This window comes from Lampetra fluviatilis, unplaced genomic scaffold (genome assembly GCF_964198595.1).
Source record: "Lampetra fluviatilis unplaced genomic scaffold, kcLamFluv1.1 SCAFFOLD_777, whole genome shotgun sequence".
NCBI lineage: Eukaryota > Metazoa > Chordata > Hyperoartia > Petromyzontiformes > Petromyzontidae > Lampetra > Lampetra fluviatilis.
Window position 1 is genome coordinate 30,001 of NW_027621756.1, and position 13,875 is coordinate 43,875.

Sequence of the window (13,875 nt, forward strand, 5' to 3'; positions counted from 1 at the left end):
GTTGTGTGGATGCGCCAATGCCGGAACAGCGTGTTGGTATTTACAAGCCCATGGGCTGCACGAAATTCTAGCAGCCTCCTACCGTTGTTATTGAGCTGATCTGGCCCATGCCTTCCAATCACTCCAGACCAGGTGCCAGCATCATGACAAACACAGGCATTGAAGTCACCCAACAAGATGACTCTATCCCAAGGGGCCACTTTAGATAGCACCTGTCACAGGAGGTCATAGAAGGCATCTGACTCATCGGCCTTGCCTGCATCCATCCACGGATGTTCATCTTTGGTTGGGGCATAAGTAACCACAACCACCACTCCTCACCTCCGGTTGATGGGAAGGTGAGCCCAAAGTAGCCTGGGGCTTGCAGCTTCCCACACTTCACTGCCACACTCCCATGCCCCCTTCATTCTTTTGTTCAGGAGAAGAGCCACTCCCTGTTGTTTGGTAGTCTCCTGCCCCGAGTAGAGGACTGTCCACCGCTCATGGTGGCAGGAGCCAGAGCCGGTCCACCAGACCTCCTGGATACCACAAAGATCCAGGCAGTACCGTTCCAGCTCCCGACAGAGGAGTGACAGCCTCTCCTCCACAGTGAGCTTTCGAACATTCCACGTGGCCATCCATAGTGGCTTTTTGTTGTTTTTGGATGAGCCTTGAGGGTAAAGATTCACTTTCCTGGCTCTGCCAAATGGGGTTTGGCCAGGAGATGTCTTAGACGCCTGTCCCCCTGGGGCCTTCGGCACAAGCTTATTAATTAGATATTTTTTACATGGTTTTGTGGTAATTTATTGAAGGTGGGGGGGTTACCAGCCCCTCATACCCGTCCAGAGCCCCCATTTAGCTGCTGTGGTGGTTACAAACGCCCTGAGGGGAAAGGCTAATCGGAATTAGCCCTCCCCCTCACAGCACTGTCCACAACGTTGCCCGCCCGGCACCACGAGGAGGTAGGGGGTTGTTTTTGCCAGAACCACATACACACACATACGCACATACACACACACACATACCAAAGACAAAGATCCCCCATGTAGCCTTTAGAGGCCGTTGCAGCTAGTGCTGTTAGCGAGCGGCACCTATCAAGGCCGGCACGGCACACTATGGAGTTGGGTGGGCCAGCACCACGGCCGGCCGTCTTTGTCTCCCCAGTGGCGATGTTTACTACACACCACAGCTGGATAATAATGTAATGCCGAGTCGACCTAGAGGAGGCCCGGGACCTGTTTAGACGTATCACCGATGTTGGCCACAAGCGTGGGATCGAACTTGGGCCGCCGATCGGAAGCGCGGAGCGCCGACCACTGGGCCACCGCTCCCCACGCTCACAGAGCGGCCCCGCGGTGGCAGCGCGATCACCGCCCATTGCAAAAGGTTCGTGTTACCGGCCGCCCTGGTAAATACTGCGGTCGTGATAACCATAATAAATAATAAACACTACGAGCCACCTGCTTCGCGGGGGACGTTAAAAGAATCCCGTGACCTCGTACGCAAGAGTGGGTCACTGTGTGCCGCAGGGGGGAGGGGAGGGAGAGGAGGGAGGAAGGGGTGGGGGATAATGGGTGGTGAGGGTGGCCGTGGTGACCCCCACCTGCTCCTCCTCGAACTGGTCTCCTCCGAAGGCGGCGACGCACGGCTTGATCCCCCCCGTGCCCAGCGCGATGAGGACCAGGCCCAGGATGGTGAGGGCACTGCCAACACAACCACAGCGCCACCCATGACCATTTCACCAGCACAACCCTGGTGGTGAGTGTGTTGGGGGGGGGGGGCAATGGTGGTGAGTGTGAGTTAGGGGAGGGGCACTGGTGGTGCGTGTGTGTTGGGGGGGGCTGGTGGTGAGTGTGAGTTAGGGGGGTCCTGGTGGTGAGTGTGTGTTAGGGGGGGGCTGGTGGGGAGTGTGAGTTAGGGGGGGCCCTGGTGGTGAGTGTGTGTTGGGGGGGCCCTGGTGGTGAGTGTGTGTTGGGGGGGGGCCCTGGTGGTGAGTGGTGTGTGTTGGGGGGGGGCCCTGGTGGTGAGTGTGTGTTGGGGGGGGTCCTGGTGGTGAGTGTGTGTTGGGGGGGGGGTCTGGTGGTGAGTGTGTGTTAGGGGGGGTCCTGGTGGTGAGTGTGTGTTGGGGGGGGGGCCTGGTGGTGAGTGTGAGTTAGGGGGGGCCCTGGTGGTGAGTGTGTGTTGGGGGGGTCCTGGTGGTGAGTATGTGTTGGGGGGGGGTCCTGGTGGTGAGTGTGAGTTAGGGGGGGCCCTGGTGGTGAGTGTGTGTTAGGGGGGGCCCTGGTGGTGAGTGTGTGTTGGGGGGGGTCCTGGTGGTGAGTGTGAGTTAGGGGGGGCCCTGGTGGTGAGTGTGTGTTAGGGGGGGCCCTGGTGGTGAGTGTGTGTTGGGGGGGGTCCTGGTGGTGAGTGTGAGTTAGGGGGGGGCCCTGGTGGTGAGTGTGTGTTAGGGGGGGTCCTGGTGGTGAGTGTGTGTTGGGGGGGGGCCTGGTGGTGAGTGTGAGTTAGGGGGGGCCCTGGTGGTGAGTGTGTGTTAGGGGGGGCCCTGGTGGTGAGTGTGTGTTGGGGGGGGTCCTGGTGGTGAGTGTGTGTTGGGGGGGGGCCTGGTGGTGAGTGTGAGTTAGGGGGGGGCTGGTGGTGAGTGTGTGTTAGGGGGGGCCCTGGTGGTGAGTGTGTGTTGGGGGGGGGGCCCTGGTGGTGAGTGTGTGTTAGGGGGGGCCCTGGTGGTGAGTGTGTGTTGGGGGGGGGCCCTGGTGGTGAGTGTGTGTTAGAGTGGCTCACACGTGGACCGTGGGGTCATTGACCGCCATCTTGTCCGCTGCGTCCCCCTCCCCGGAGTCGGCGCTGGCATTGATGGGGCCGCTGAGCGTGGGGATGGCGCTCACGGACGTCACGATCTGCCCCGCCGCATACACGATGGACAGGTAGATGATGGTCCTGGGGGGCACGGCGTGGTCGGGGGGGGGTGGGGAGCACACGCAATAGACAAGGTGTTGGGACACGCCGGGCGAGAAGCGATCTGGGGAGAGGAGCGATGTGGGGAGAGGGGCGAGGAGTGATCCGTGGGTTGAGGGTGAGAGGTGCGTTTGGGGAGTGCCACGCACTTGAACTTTCCGAGCCAGGAGTCGGCGATGATGGCGCCGATGATGGGCGTGAAGTAGCACAGGCTGATGAAGGCGTGGTAGGCCGCAGTCGAGGTGTTCTCGCTCCACAGCAGGAAGTAGTTGAAGTAGATGACGAGCACAGCTACACACAGCACCACGACGCGCCGCACGGCCACGTGAGACGCGCATCTCGCACGGCAGGCAAGCACGGCTCACACAGACAGGTGGGTGTGGCACCTATGGGCAGGTGAGTGCGGCTCACACAGACAGGTGGGTGTAGCACCTATGGGCAGGTGAGTGCGGCTCACACAGACAGGTGGGTGTGGCACCTATGGGCAGGTGAGTGCGGCTCACACAGACAGGTGGGTGTGGCACCTATGGGCAGGCAAGCACGGCTCACACAGACAGGTGGGTGTGGCACCTATGGGCAGGTGAGTGCGGCTCACACAGACAGGTGGGTGTGGCACCTATGGGCAGGTGAGTGCGGCTCACACAGACAGGTGGGTGTGGCACCTATGGGCAGGCAAGCACGGCTCACACAGACAGGTGGGTGTGGCACCTATGGGCAGGTGAGTGCGGCTCACACAGACAGGTGGGTGTGGCACCTATGGGCAGGTGAGTGCGGCTCACACAGACAGGTGGGTGCAACACAGGCAGGCAGGTGAGTGTAGCACAGACAGGCAGGTGAGTGTGGCACAGACAGGCAGGTGAGTGTAGCACAGACAGGTGAGTGTAACACAGGCAGGCAGGTGAGTGTAGCACAGACAGGCAGGTGAGTGTAACACAGACAGGCAAGTGAGTGTAGCACAGACAGGCAGGTGAGTGTAGCACAGACAGGTGAGTGTAACACAGGCAGGCAGGTGAGTGTAGCACAGACAGGCAGGTGAGTGTAACACAGACAGGCAGGTGAGTGTAACACAGACAGGCAGGTGAGTGTAGCACAGACAGGCAGGTGAGTGTAGCACACGCTGTCAGGTGAGTGTAGCACAGACAGGTGAGTGTAACACAGGCAGGCAGGTGAGTGTAGCACAGGCAGGCAGGTGAGTGTAGCACAGACAGTCAGGTGAGTGTAACACAAGCAGGCAGGTGAGTGTAACACAGGTAGGCAGGTGAGTGTAACACAGGCAGGCAGGTGAGTGTAGCACAGACAGGCAGGTGAGTGTAGCACAGACAGTCAGGTGAGTGTAACACAGGCAGGCAGGTGAGTGTAGCACAGACAGGCAGGTGAGTGTAGCACAGACAGGCAGGTGAGTGTAGCACAGGCAGGCAGGTGAGTGTAACACAGGCAGGCAGGTGAGTGTAGCACAGACAGTCAGGTGAGTGTAACACAGGTAGGCAGGTGAGTGTAGCACAGACAGGCAGGTGAGTGTAGCACAGGCAGGCAGGTGAGTGTAGCACAGACAGTCAGGTGAGTGTAACACAGGCAGGCAGGTGAGTGTAGCACAGCCAGGCAGGTGAGTGTAGCACAGACAGGCAGGTGAGTGTAGCACAGGCAGGCAGGTGAGTGTAACACAGGCAGGCAGGTGAGTGTAGCACAGACAGTCAGGTGAGTGTAACACAGGTAGGCAGGTGAGTGTAGCACAGACAGGCAGGTGAGTGTAGCACAGGCAGGCAGGTGAGTGTAGCACAGACAGTCAGGTGAGTGTAACACAGGCAGGCAGGTGAGTGTAGCACAGACAGGCAGGTGAGTGTAGCACAGACAGGCAGGTGAGTGTAACACAGGCAGGCAGGTGAGTGTAGCACAGACAGGCAGGTGAGTGTAGCACAGACAGTCAGGTGATTGTAGCACAGACAGGCAGGTGAGTGTCGCACAGGCAGGCAGGTGAGTGTAGCACAGACAGGCAGGTGAGTGTAGCACAGACAGGCAGGTGAGTGTAGCACAGGCAGGCAGGTGAGTGTAACACAGACAGGCATGTGAGTGTAGCACAGACAGGCAGGTGAGTGTAGCACAGGCAGGCAGGTGAGTGTAGCACAGACAGGCAGGTGAGTGTAGCACAGACAGTCAGGTGATTGTAGCACAGACAGGCAGGTGAGTGTCGCACAGGCAGGCAGGTGAGTGTAGCACAGACAGGCAGGTGAGTGTAGCACAGACAGGCAGGTGAGTGTAGCACAGGCAGGCAGGTGAGTGTAACACAGACAGGCATGTGAGTGTAGCACAGGTAGGCAGGTGAGTGTAGCACAGACAGGCAGGTGAGTGTAGCACAGGCAGGCAGGTGAGTGTAGCACAGGCAGGCAGGTGAGTGTAGCACAGGCAGGCAGGTGAGTGTAGCACAGGCAGGCAGGTGAGTGTAACACAGGTAGGCAGGTGAGTGTAGCACAGACAGGCAGGTGAGTGTAGCACAGGCAGGCAGGTGAGTGTAGCACAGACAGGCAGGTGAGTGTAGCACAGACAGGCAGGTGAGTGTAACACAGACAGGCAGTTGAGTGTAGCACAGACAGGCAGGTGAGTGTAGCACAGACAGGCAGGTGAGTGTAACACAGACAGGCAGGTGAGTGTAACACAGACAGGCAGGTGAGTGTAGCACAGACAGGCAGGTGAGTGTAGCACAGGCAGGCAGGTGAGTGTAGCACAGACAGGCAGGTGAGTGTAGCACAGGCAGGCAGGTGAGTGTAGCACAGGCAGGCAGGTGAGTGTAGCACAGACAGGCAGGTGAGTGTAGCACAGGCAGGCAGGTGAGTGTAGCACAGACAGGCAGGTGAGTGTAGCACAGGCAGGCAGGTGAGTGTAGCACAGGCAGGCAGGTGAGTGTAGCACAGACAGGCAGGTGAATGTAACACAGGCAGGCAGGTGAGTGTAGCACAGGCAGGCAGGTGAGTGTAGCACAGACAGGCAGGTGAGTGTAGCACAGACAGGCACGTGAGTGTAGCACAGGCAGGCAGGTGAGTGTAACACAGGCAGGCAGGTAATTGTAGCACAGGCAGGCAGGTGAGTGTAGCACAGGCAGGCAGGTGAGTGTAGCACAGGCAGGCAGGTGAGTGTAGCACAGGCAGGCAGGTGAGTGTAGCACAGACAGGCAGGTGAGTGTAGCACAGACAGGCAGGTGAGTGTAGCACAGACAGGCAGGTGAGTGTAGCACAGACAGTCAAGTGAGTGTAGCACAGGCAAGCAGGTGAGTGTAGCACAGGCAGGCAGGTGAGTGTAACACAGACAGGCAGGTGAGTGTAGCACAGGCAGGCAGGTGAGTGTAGCACAGACAGTCAGGTGAGTGTAGCACAGACAGGCAGGTGAGTGTCGCACAGGCAGGCACGTGAGTGTAGCACAGACAGGCAGGTGAGTGTAGCACAGGCAGGCAGGTGAGTGTAACACAGGCAGGCAGGTGAGTGTAGCACAGGCAGGCAGGTGAGTGTAGCACAGACAGACAGGTGAGTGTAGCACAGGCAGGCAGGTGAGTGTAGCACAGGCAGGCAGGTGAGTGTAGCACAGGCAGGCAGGTGAGTATAGCACAGACAGGCAGGTGAGTGTCGCACAGGCAGGCAGGTGAGTGTAGCACAGACAGGCAGGTGAGTGTAGCACAGACAGTCAGGTGATTGTAGCACAGACAGGCAGGTGAGTGTCGCACAGGCAGGCAGGTGAGAGTAGCACAGACAGGCAGGTGAGTGTAGCACAGACAGGCAGGTGAGTGTAGCACAAACAGTCAGGTGAGTGTAGCACAGGCAGGCAGGTGAGTGTAGCACAGACAGGCAGGTGAGTGTAGCACAGACAGGCAGGTGAGTGTAGCACAGACAGGCAGGTGAGTGTAACACAGACAGGCAGTTGAGTGTAGCACAGACAGGCAGGTGAGTGTAGCACAGACAGGCAGGTGAGTGTAACACAGACAGGCAGGTGAGTGTAACACAGACAGGCAGGTGAGTGTAGCACAGACAGGCAGGTGAGTGTAGCACAGGCAGGCAGGTGAGTGTAGCACAGACAGGCAGGTGAGTGTAGCACAGGCAGGCAGGTGAGTGTAGCACAGGCAGGCAGGTGAGTGTAGCACAGACAGGCAGGTGAGTGTAGCACAGGCAGGCAGGTGAGTGTAGCACAGACAGGCAGGTGAGTGTAGCACAGGCAGGCAGGTGAGTGTAGCACAGGCAGGCAGGTGAGTGTAGCACAGACAGGCAGGTGAATGTAACACAGGCAGGCAGGTGAGTGTAGCACAGGCAGGCAGGTGAGTGTAGCACAGACAGGCAGGTGAGTGTAGCACAGACAGGCACGTGAGTGTAGCACAGGCAGGCAGGTGAGTGTAACACAGGCAGGCAGGTAATTGTAGCACAGGCAGGCAGGTGAGTGTAGCACAGGCAGGCAGGTGAGTGTAGCACAGGCAGGCAGGTGAGTGTAGCACAGGCAGGCAGGTGAGTGTAGCACAGACAGGCAGGTGAGTGTAGCACAGACAGGCAGGTGAGTGTAGCACAGACAGGCAGGTGAGTGTAGCACAGACAGGCAGGTGAGTGTAGCAGAGGCAGGCAGGTGAGTGTAGCACAGGCAGGCAGGTGAGTGTAGCACAGACAGGCAGGTGAGTGTAGCACAGACAGGCAGGTGAGTGTAGCACAGGCAGGCAGGTGAGTGTAGCACAGACAGGCAGATGAGTGTAGCACAGACAGGCAGGTGAGTGTAGCACAGACAGGCAGGTGAGTGTAGCACAGACAGGCAGGTGAGTGTAGCACAGACAGGCAGGTGAGTGTAGCACATGCAGGCAGGTGAGTGTAGCACAGGCAGGCAGGTGAGTGTAGCACAGACAGGCAGGTGAGTGTAGCACAGACAGGCAGGTGAGTGTAGCACAGACAGGCAGGTGATTGTAGCACAGACAGGCAGGTGAGTGTAGCACAGGCAGGCAGGTGAGTGTAGCACAGGCAGGCAGGTGAGTGTAGCACAGGCAGGCAGGTGAGTGTAGCACAGACAGGCAGGTTAGTGTAACACAGATAGGCAGGTGAGTGTAGCACAGGCAGGCAGGTGAGTGTAGCACAGGCAGGTAGGTGAGTGTAACACAGACAGGCAGGTGAGTGTAACACAGATAGGCAGGTGAGTGTAGCACAGGCAGGCAGGTGAGTGTAGCACAGACAGGCAGGTGAGTGTAGCACAGACAGGCAGGTGAGTGTAGCACAGACAGGCAGGTGAGTGTAGCACAGGCAGGCAGGTGAGTGTAGCACAGGCAGGCAGGTGAGTGTAGCACAGGCAAGCAGATGAGTGTAGCACAGACAGGCAGGTGAGTGTAGCACAGACAGGCAGGTTAGTGTAACACAGATAGGCAGGTGAGTGTAGCACAGGCAGGCAGGTGAGTGTAGCACAGGCAGGCAGGTGAGTATAGCACAGACAGGCAGGTGAGTGTAGCACAGGCAGGCAGGTGAGTGTAGCACAGGCAGGCAGGTGAGTGTAGCACAGGCAAGCAGGTGAGTGTAGCACAGGCAGGCAGGTGAGTGTAACACAGACAGGCAGGTGAGTGTAGCACAGACAGGCAGGTGAGTGTAGCACAGACAGTCAAGTGAGTGTAGCACAGGCAAGCAGGTGAGTGTAGCACAGGCAGGCAGGTGAGTGTAACACAGACAGGCAGGTGAGTGTAGCACAGGCAGGCAGGTGAGTGTAGCACAGACAGTCAGGTGAGTGTAGCACAGACAGGCAGGTGAGTGTCGCACAGGCAGGCACGTGAGTGTAGCACAGACAGGCAGGTGAGTGTAGCACAGGCAGGCAGGTGAGTGTAACACAGGCAGGCAGGTGAGTGTAGCACAGGCAGGCAGGTGAGTGTAGCACAGACAGACAGGTGAGTGTAGCACAGGCAGGCAGGTGAGTGTAGCACAGACAGGCAGGTGAGTGTAGCACAGGCAGGCAGGTGAGTATAGCACAGGCAGGCAGGTGATTCTAGCACAGACAGGCAGGTGAGTGTAGCACAGGCAGGCAGGTGAGTGTAGCACAGGCAGGCAAGTGAGTGTAGCACAGGCAGGCAGGTGAGTGTAGCACAGACAGGCAGGTGAGTGTAGCACAGGCAGGCAGGTGAGTGTAGCACAGACAGGCAGGTGAGTGTAGCACAGACAGGCAGGTGAGTGTAACACAGGCAGGCAGGTGAGTGTAGCACAGGCAGGCAGGTGAGTGTAGCACAGACAGACAGGTGAGTGTAGCACAGGCAGGCAGGTGAGTGTAGCACAGGCAGGCAGGTGAGTGTAGCACAGGCAGGCAGGTGAGTATAGCACAGGCAGGCAGGTGATTCTAGCACAGACAGGCAGGTGAGTGTAGCACAGGCAGGCAGGTGAGGGTAGCACAGGCAGGCAAGTGAGTGTAGCACAGGCAGGCAGGTGAGTGTAGCACAGGCAGGCAGGTGAGTATAGCACAGGCAGGCAGGTGATTCTAGCACAGACAGGCAGGTGAGTGTAGCACAGGCAGGCAGGTGAGTGTAGCACAGGCAGGCAAGTGAGTGTAGCACAGGCAGGCAGGTGAGTGTAGCACAGACAGGCAGGTGAGTGTAGCACAGGCAGGCAGGTGAGTGTAGCACAGACAGGCAGGTGAGTGTAGCACAGACAGGCAGGTGAGTGTAGCACATGCAGGCAGGTGAGTGTAGCACAGACAGGCAGATGAGTGTAGCACAGGCAGGCAGGTGAGTGTAGCACAAACAGGCAGGTGAGTGTAGCACAGACAGGCAGGTGAGTGTAGCACAGACAGGCAGGTGAGTGTAGCACAGACAGGCAGGTGAGTGTAGCACAGACAGGCAGGTGAGTGTAGCACAGACAGGCAGGTGAGTGTAGCACAGACGGGCAGGTGAGTGTAGCACAGACAGGCAGGTGAGTGTAGCACAGACAGGCAGGTGAGTGTAGCACAGGCAGGCAGGTGAGTGTAGCACAGACAGGCAGATGAGTGTAGCACAGACAGGCAGGTGAGTGTAGCACAGACAGGCAGGTGAGTGTAGCACAGACAGGCAGGTGAGTGTAGCACAGACAGGCAGGTGAGTGTAGCACATGCAGGCAGGTGAGTGTAGCACAGGCAGGCAGGTGAGTGTAGCACAGACAGGCAGGTGAGTGTAGCACAGACAGGCAGGTGAGTGTAGCACAGACAGGCAGGTGATTGTAGCACAGACAGGCAGGTGAGTGTAGCACAGGCAGGCAGGTGAGTGTAGCACAGGCAGGCAGGTGAGTGTAGCACAGGCAGGCAGGTGAGTGTAGCACAGACAGGCAGGTTAGTGTAACACAGATAGGCAGGTGAGTGTAGCACAGGCAGGCAGGTGAGTGTAGCACAGGCAGGTAGGTGAGTGTAACACAGACAGGCAGGTGAGTGTAACACAGATAGGCAGGTGAGTGTAGCACAGGCAGGCAGGTGAGTGTAGCACAGACAGGCAGGTGAGTGTAGCACAGACAGGCAGGTGAGTGTAGCACAGACAGGCAGGTGAGTGTAGCACAGGCAGGCAGGTGAGTGTAGCACAGGCAGGCAGGTGAGTGTAGCACAGGCAAGCAGATGAGTGTAGCACAGACAGGCAGGTGAGTGTAGCACAGACAGGCAGGTTAGTGTAACACAGATAGGCAGGTGAGTGTAGCACAGGCAGGCAGGTGAGTGTAGCACAGGCAGGCAGGTGAGTATAGCACAGACAGGCAGGTGAGTGTAGCACAGGCAGGCAGGTGAGTGTAGCACAGGCAGGCAGGTGAGTGTAGCACAGGCAAGCAGGTGAGTGTAGCACAGGCAGGCAGGTGAGTGTAACACAGACAGGCAGGTGAGTGTAGCACAGACAGGCAGGTGAGTGTAGCACAGACAGTCAAGTGAGTGTAGCACAGGCAAGCAGGTGAGTGTAGCACAGGCAGGCAGGTGAGTGTAACACAGACAGGCAGGTGAGTGTAGCACAGGCAGGCAGGTGAGTGTAGCACAGACAGTCAGGTGAGTGTAGCACAGACAGGCAGGTGAGTGTCGCACAGGCAGGCACGTGAGTGTAGCACAGACAGGCAGGTGAGTGTAGCACAGGCAGGCAGGTGAGTGTAACACAGGCAGGCAGGTGAGTGTAGCACAGGCAGGCAGGTGAGTGTAGCACAGACAGACAGGTGAGTGTAGCACAGGCAGGCAGGTGAGTGTAGCACAGGCAGGCAGGTGAGTGTAGCACAGGCAGGCAGGTGAGTATAGCACAGGCAGGCAGGTGATTCTAGCACAGACAGGCAGGTGAGTGTAGCACAGGCAGGCAGGTGAGTGTAGCACAGGCAGGCAAGTGAGTGTAGCACAGGCAGGCAGGTGAGTGTAGCACAGACAGGCAGGTGAGTGTAGCACAGGCAGGCAGGTGAGTGTAGCACAGACAGGCAGGTGAGTGTAGCACAGACAGGCAGGTGAGTGTAACACAGGCAGGCAGGTGAGTGTAGCACAGGCAGGCAGGTGAGTGTAGCACAGACAGACAGGTGAGTGTAGCACAGGCAGGCAGGTGAGTGTAGCACAGGCAGGCAGGTGAGTGTAGCACAGGCAGGCAGGTGAGTATAGCACAGGCAGGCAGGTGATTCTAGCACAGACAGGCAGGTGAGTGTAGCACAGGCAGGCAGGTGAGGGTAGCACAGGCAGGCAAGTGAGTGTAGCACAGGCAGGCAGGTGAGTGTAGCACAGGCAGGCAGGTGAGTATAGCACAGGCAGGCAGGTGATTCTAGCACAGACAGGCAGGTGAGTGTAGCACAGGCAGGCAGGTGAGTGTAGCACAGGCAGGCAAGTGAGTGTAGCACAGGCAGGCAGGTGAGTGTAGCACAGACAGGCAGGTGAGTGTAGCACAGGCAGGCAGGTGAGTGTAGCACAGACAGGCAGGTGAGTGTAGCACAGACAGGCAGGTGAGTGTAGCACATGCAGGCAGGTGAGTGTAGCACAGACAGGCAGATGAGTGTAGCACAGGCAGGCAGGTGAGTGTAGCACAAACAGGCAGGTGAGTGTAGCACAGACAGGCAGGTGAGTGTAGCACAGACAGGCAGGTGAGTGTAGCACAGACAGGCAGGTGAGTGTAGCACAGACAGGCAGGTGAGTGTAGCACAGACAGGCAGGTGAGTGTAGCACAGACGGGCAGGTGAGTGTAGCACAGACAGGCAGGTGAGTGTAGCACAGACAGGCAGGTGAGTGTAGCACAGACAGGCAGGTGAGTGTAGCACAGACAGGCAGATGAGTGTAGCACAGACAGGCAGGTGAGTGTAGCACAGACAGGCAGGTGAGTGTAGCACAGACAGGCAGGTGAGTGTAGCACAGACAGGCAGGTGAGTGTAACACAGACAGGCGGGTCTCACCGCGCATGCCATAGTAGGAGAACCTCTCGCAGAACTCGTTCACCACCACGAATCCGATGCTGATCGGGTAGCCCGTACCGCAGCACATCTGTGTGAGCGTGGGCAGGTACACACACGTATGAACAACAACAATAACCACTCGTAGTCAAGGTTTTGGGGTTAGATCGCATAAGTATAAATGTATCAAAACCCTCCACCACCCGACACGGCCAATCAGTGAGGGATGTGTCACGTAAACAAAATCCCAAATAGTGACGACTTCAGCCCACTGGTGTGTTGAAGAGTGAATCCACAACATTTACAATCGGAGTAGTACGACGTTTCGCTGGTAATTACATCGGGCGCTGATCGGGCGATGATGCTGGCCAGCACGTTGCGAGAGGGCTTGATGTGGCCAGCACCACGCCTGGCCGCCTTTGTCTCCCCAGTGGCGATGTTGACACGCCGCAACAGGTACTCATTTCACCGGTTCAGATACTCGTCACTGGTGTTGGCCGCGAGCCGGAAGCACAACGCGCGTTAACCGCGACCACTCCGCACACAATCGCTGTTGGCGAGCACTTCGGCCAGCACGGCACACGAGGAGGTGGGAGCTCGAGCGGAGGGGGGAGGAGGGGCGGGGCTACAGGGGGAGGCGGCGTTACCTTTGCTGCTGGCGCAACGCCCCCATCCTCCCGTACAATCCCTGCAGGGACACGGAGATACGGGATCAGGGGGACATGGGGTCAGGGAGACAGGGTAATGGAGACACAGGGTCATGGAGACACGGGGTCAGGGATACACGGGGTCAGGGAGACACAGGGTCATGGAGACACGCGGTCATGGAGAAACGGGGTCATGGAGACACGGGGTCATGGATACACGGGGTCATGGAGACACAGGGTCATGGAGACACGGGGTCATGGAGACACGGGATCAGGGGGACACGGGGTCAGGGAGACACAGGGTCATAAATACACGGGGTCAGGGAGACACGGGGTCATGGAGACACGGGGTCAGGGAAACACGGGGTCAGGGAAACACGGGGTCAGGGAGACACGGGGTCATGGTGACACAGAGACACGGGGACAATGAGGCACGTCCATATTGTGTGCACAGTCTCATGTCCACCGTCAGTCGTTTTCGTCTCTCTTATTTGGGACCTTGACGCCCAACTGATGAGGCACTGAAAGTGGAACCCACCCGGGGGGTGTTCTACTTGAGTCAAACCTACTCGGCGTCCTCTCCGCACAGCTCACGGTCATGTCGACAAGGGGGGGGGGGGGGTATGACCCCCCACCCCCCCCCCCCTTTTGTCTTCGCCTCCTCATTACGGAGAAGTTTAATTAAGGCTCTTGGCGCAGCCTTCGTCTTCCACCCCCCTCCCTCCCCTCCTCACAACGCCCCTCCCTGCACCCACAGCCGGGATCGCCGGATTGTAAGACGCTCGGGAGACGAAGACGCACTTCATGACCACTCCTCACCTCAACACTCCTCACCTCCACACTCCTCACCTCCACACTCCTCACCTCCACACTCCTCACCTCCACACTCCTCACCTCCACACTCCTCACCTCCACACTCCTCACCTCCACACTCCTCACCTCCACACCCCTCACCTCCACAC

At 58.3% G+C, this 13,875-nt stretch overlaps 1 protein-coding gene across 1 annotated transcript in view; it reads right to left on the reverse strand.

Moving 5' to 3' along the window:
• The window catches only part of LOC144955660 (solute carrier family 15 member 2-like), a gene marked incomplete at its 3' end in the record, with an annotated part of 27,071 nt that extends 13,558 nt beyond the window's left edge, over window positions 1-13,513 (reverse strand). The window contains exons 1-6 of the mRNA XM_078885822.1: window positions 13,483-13,513; window positions 12,914-12,954; window positions 12,270-12,357; window positions 3,081-3,222; window positions 2,758-2,913; window positions 1,583-1,682 (exon numbers count right to left, since the gene is read on the reverse strand). Coding sequence (XP_078741948.1) covers window positions 1,583-1,682; window positions 2,758-2,913; window positions 3,081-3,222; window positions 12,270-12,357; window positions 12,914-12,954; window positions 13,483-13,513 — 558 coding nt within the window. The remainder of the gene's footprint in view (window positions 1-1,582; window positions 1,683-2,757; window positions 2,914-3,080; window positions 3,223-12,269; window positions 12,358-12,913; window positions 12,955-13,482) is intronic.
• Between the last annotated feature and the right edge of the window lie 362 nt (window positions 13,514-13,875).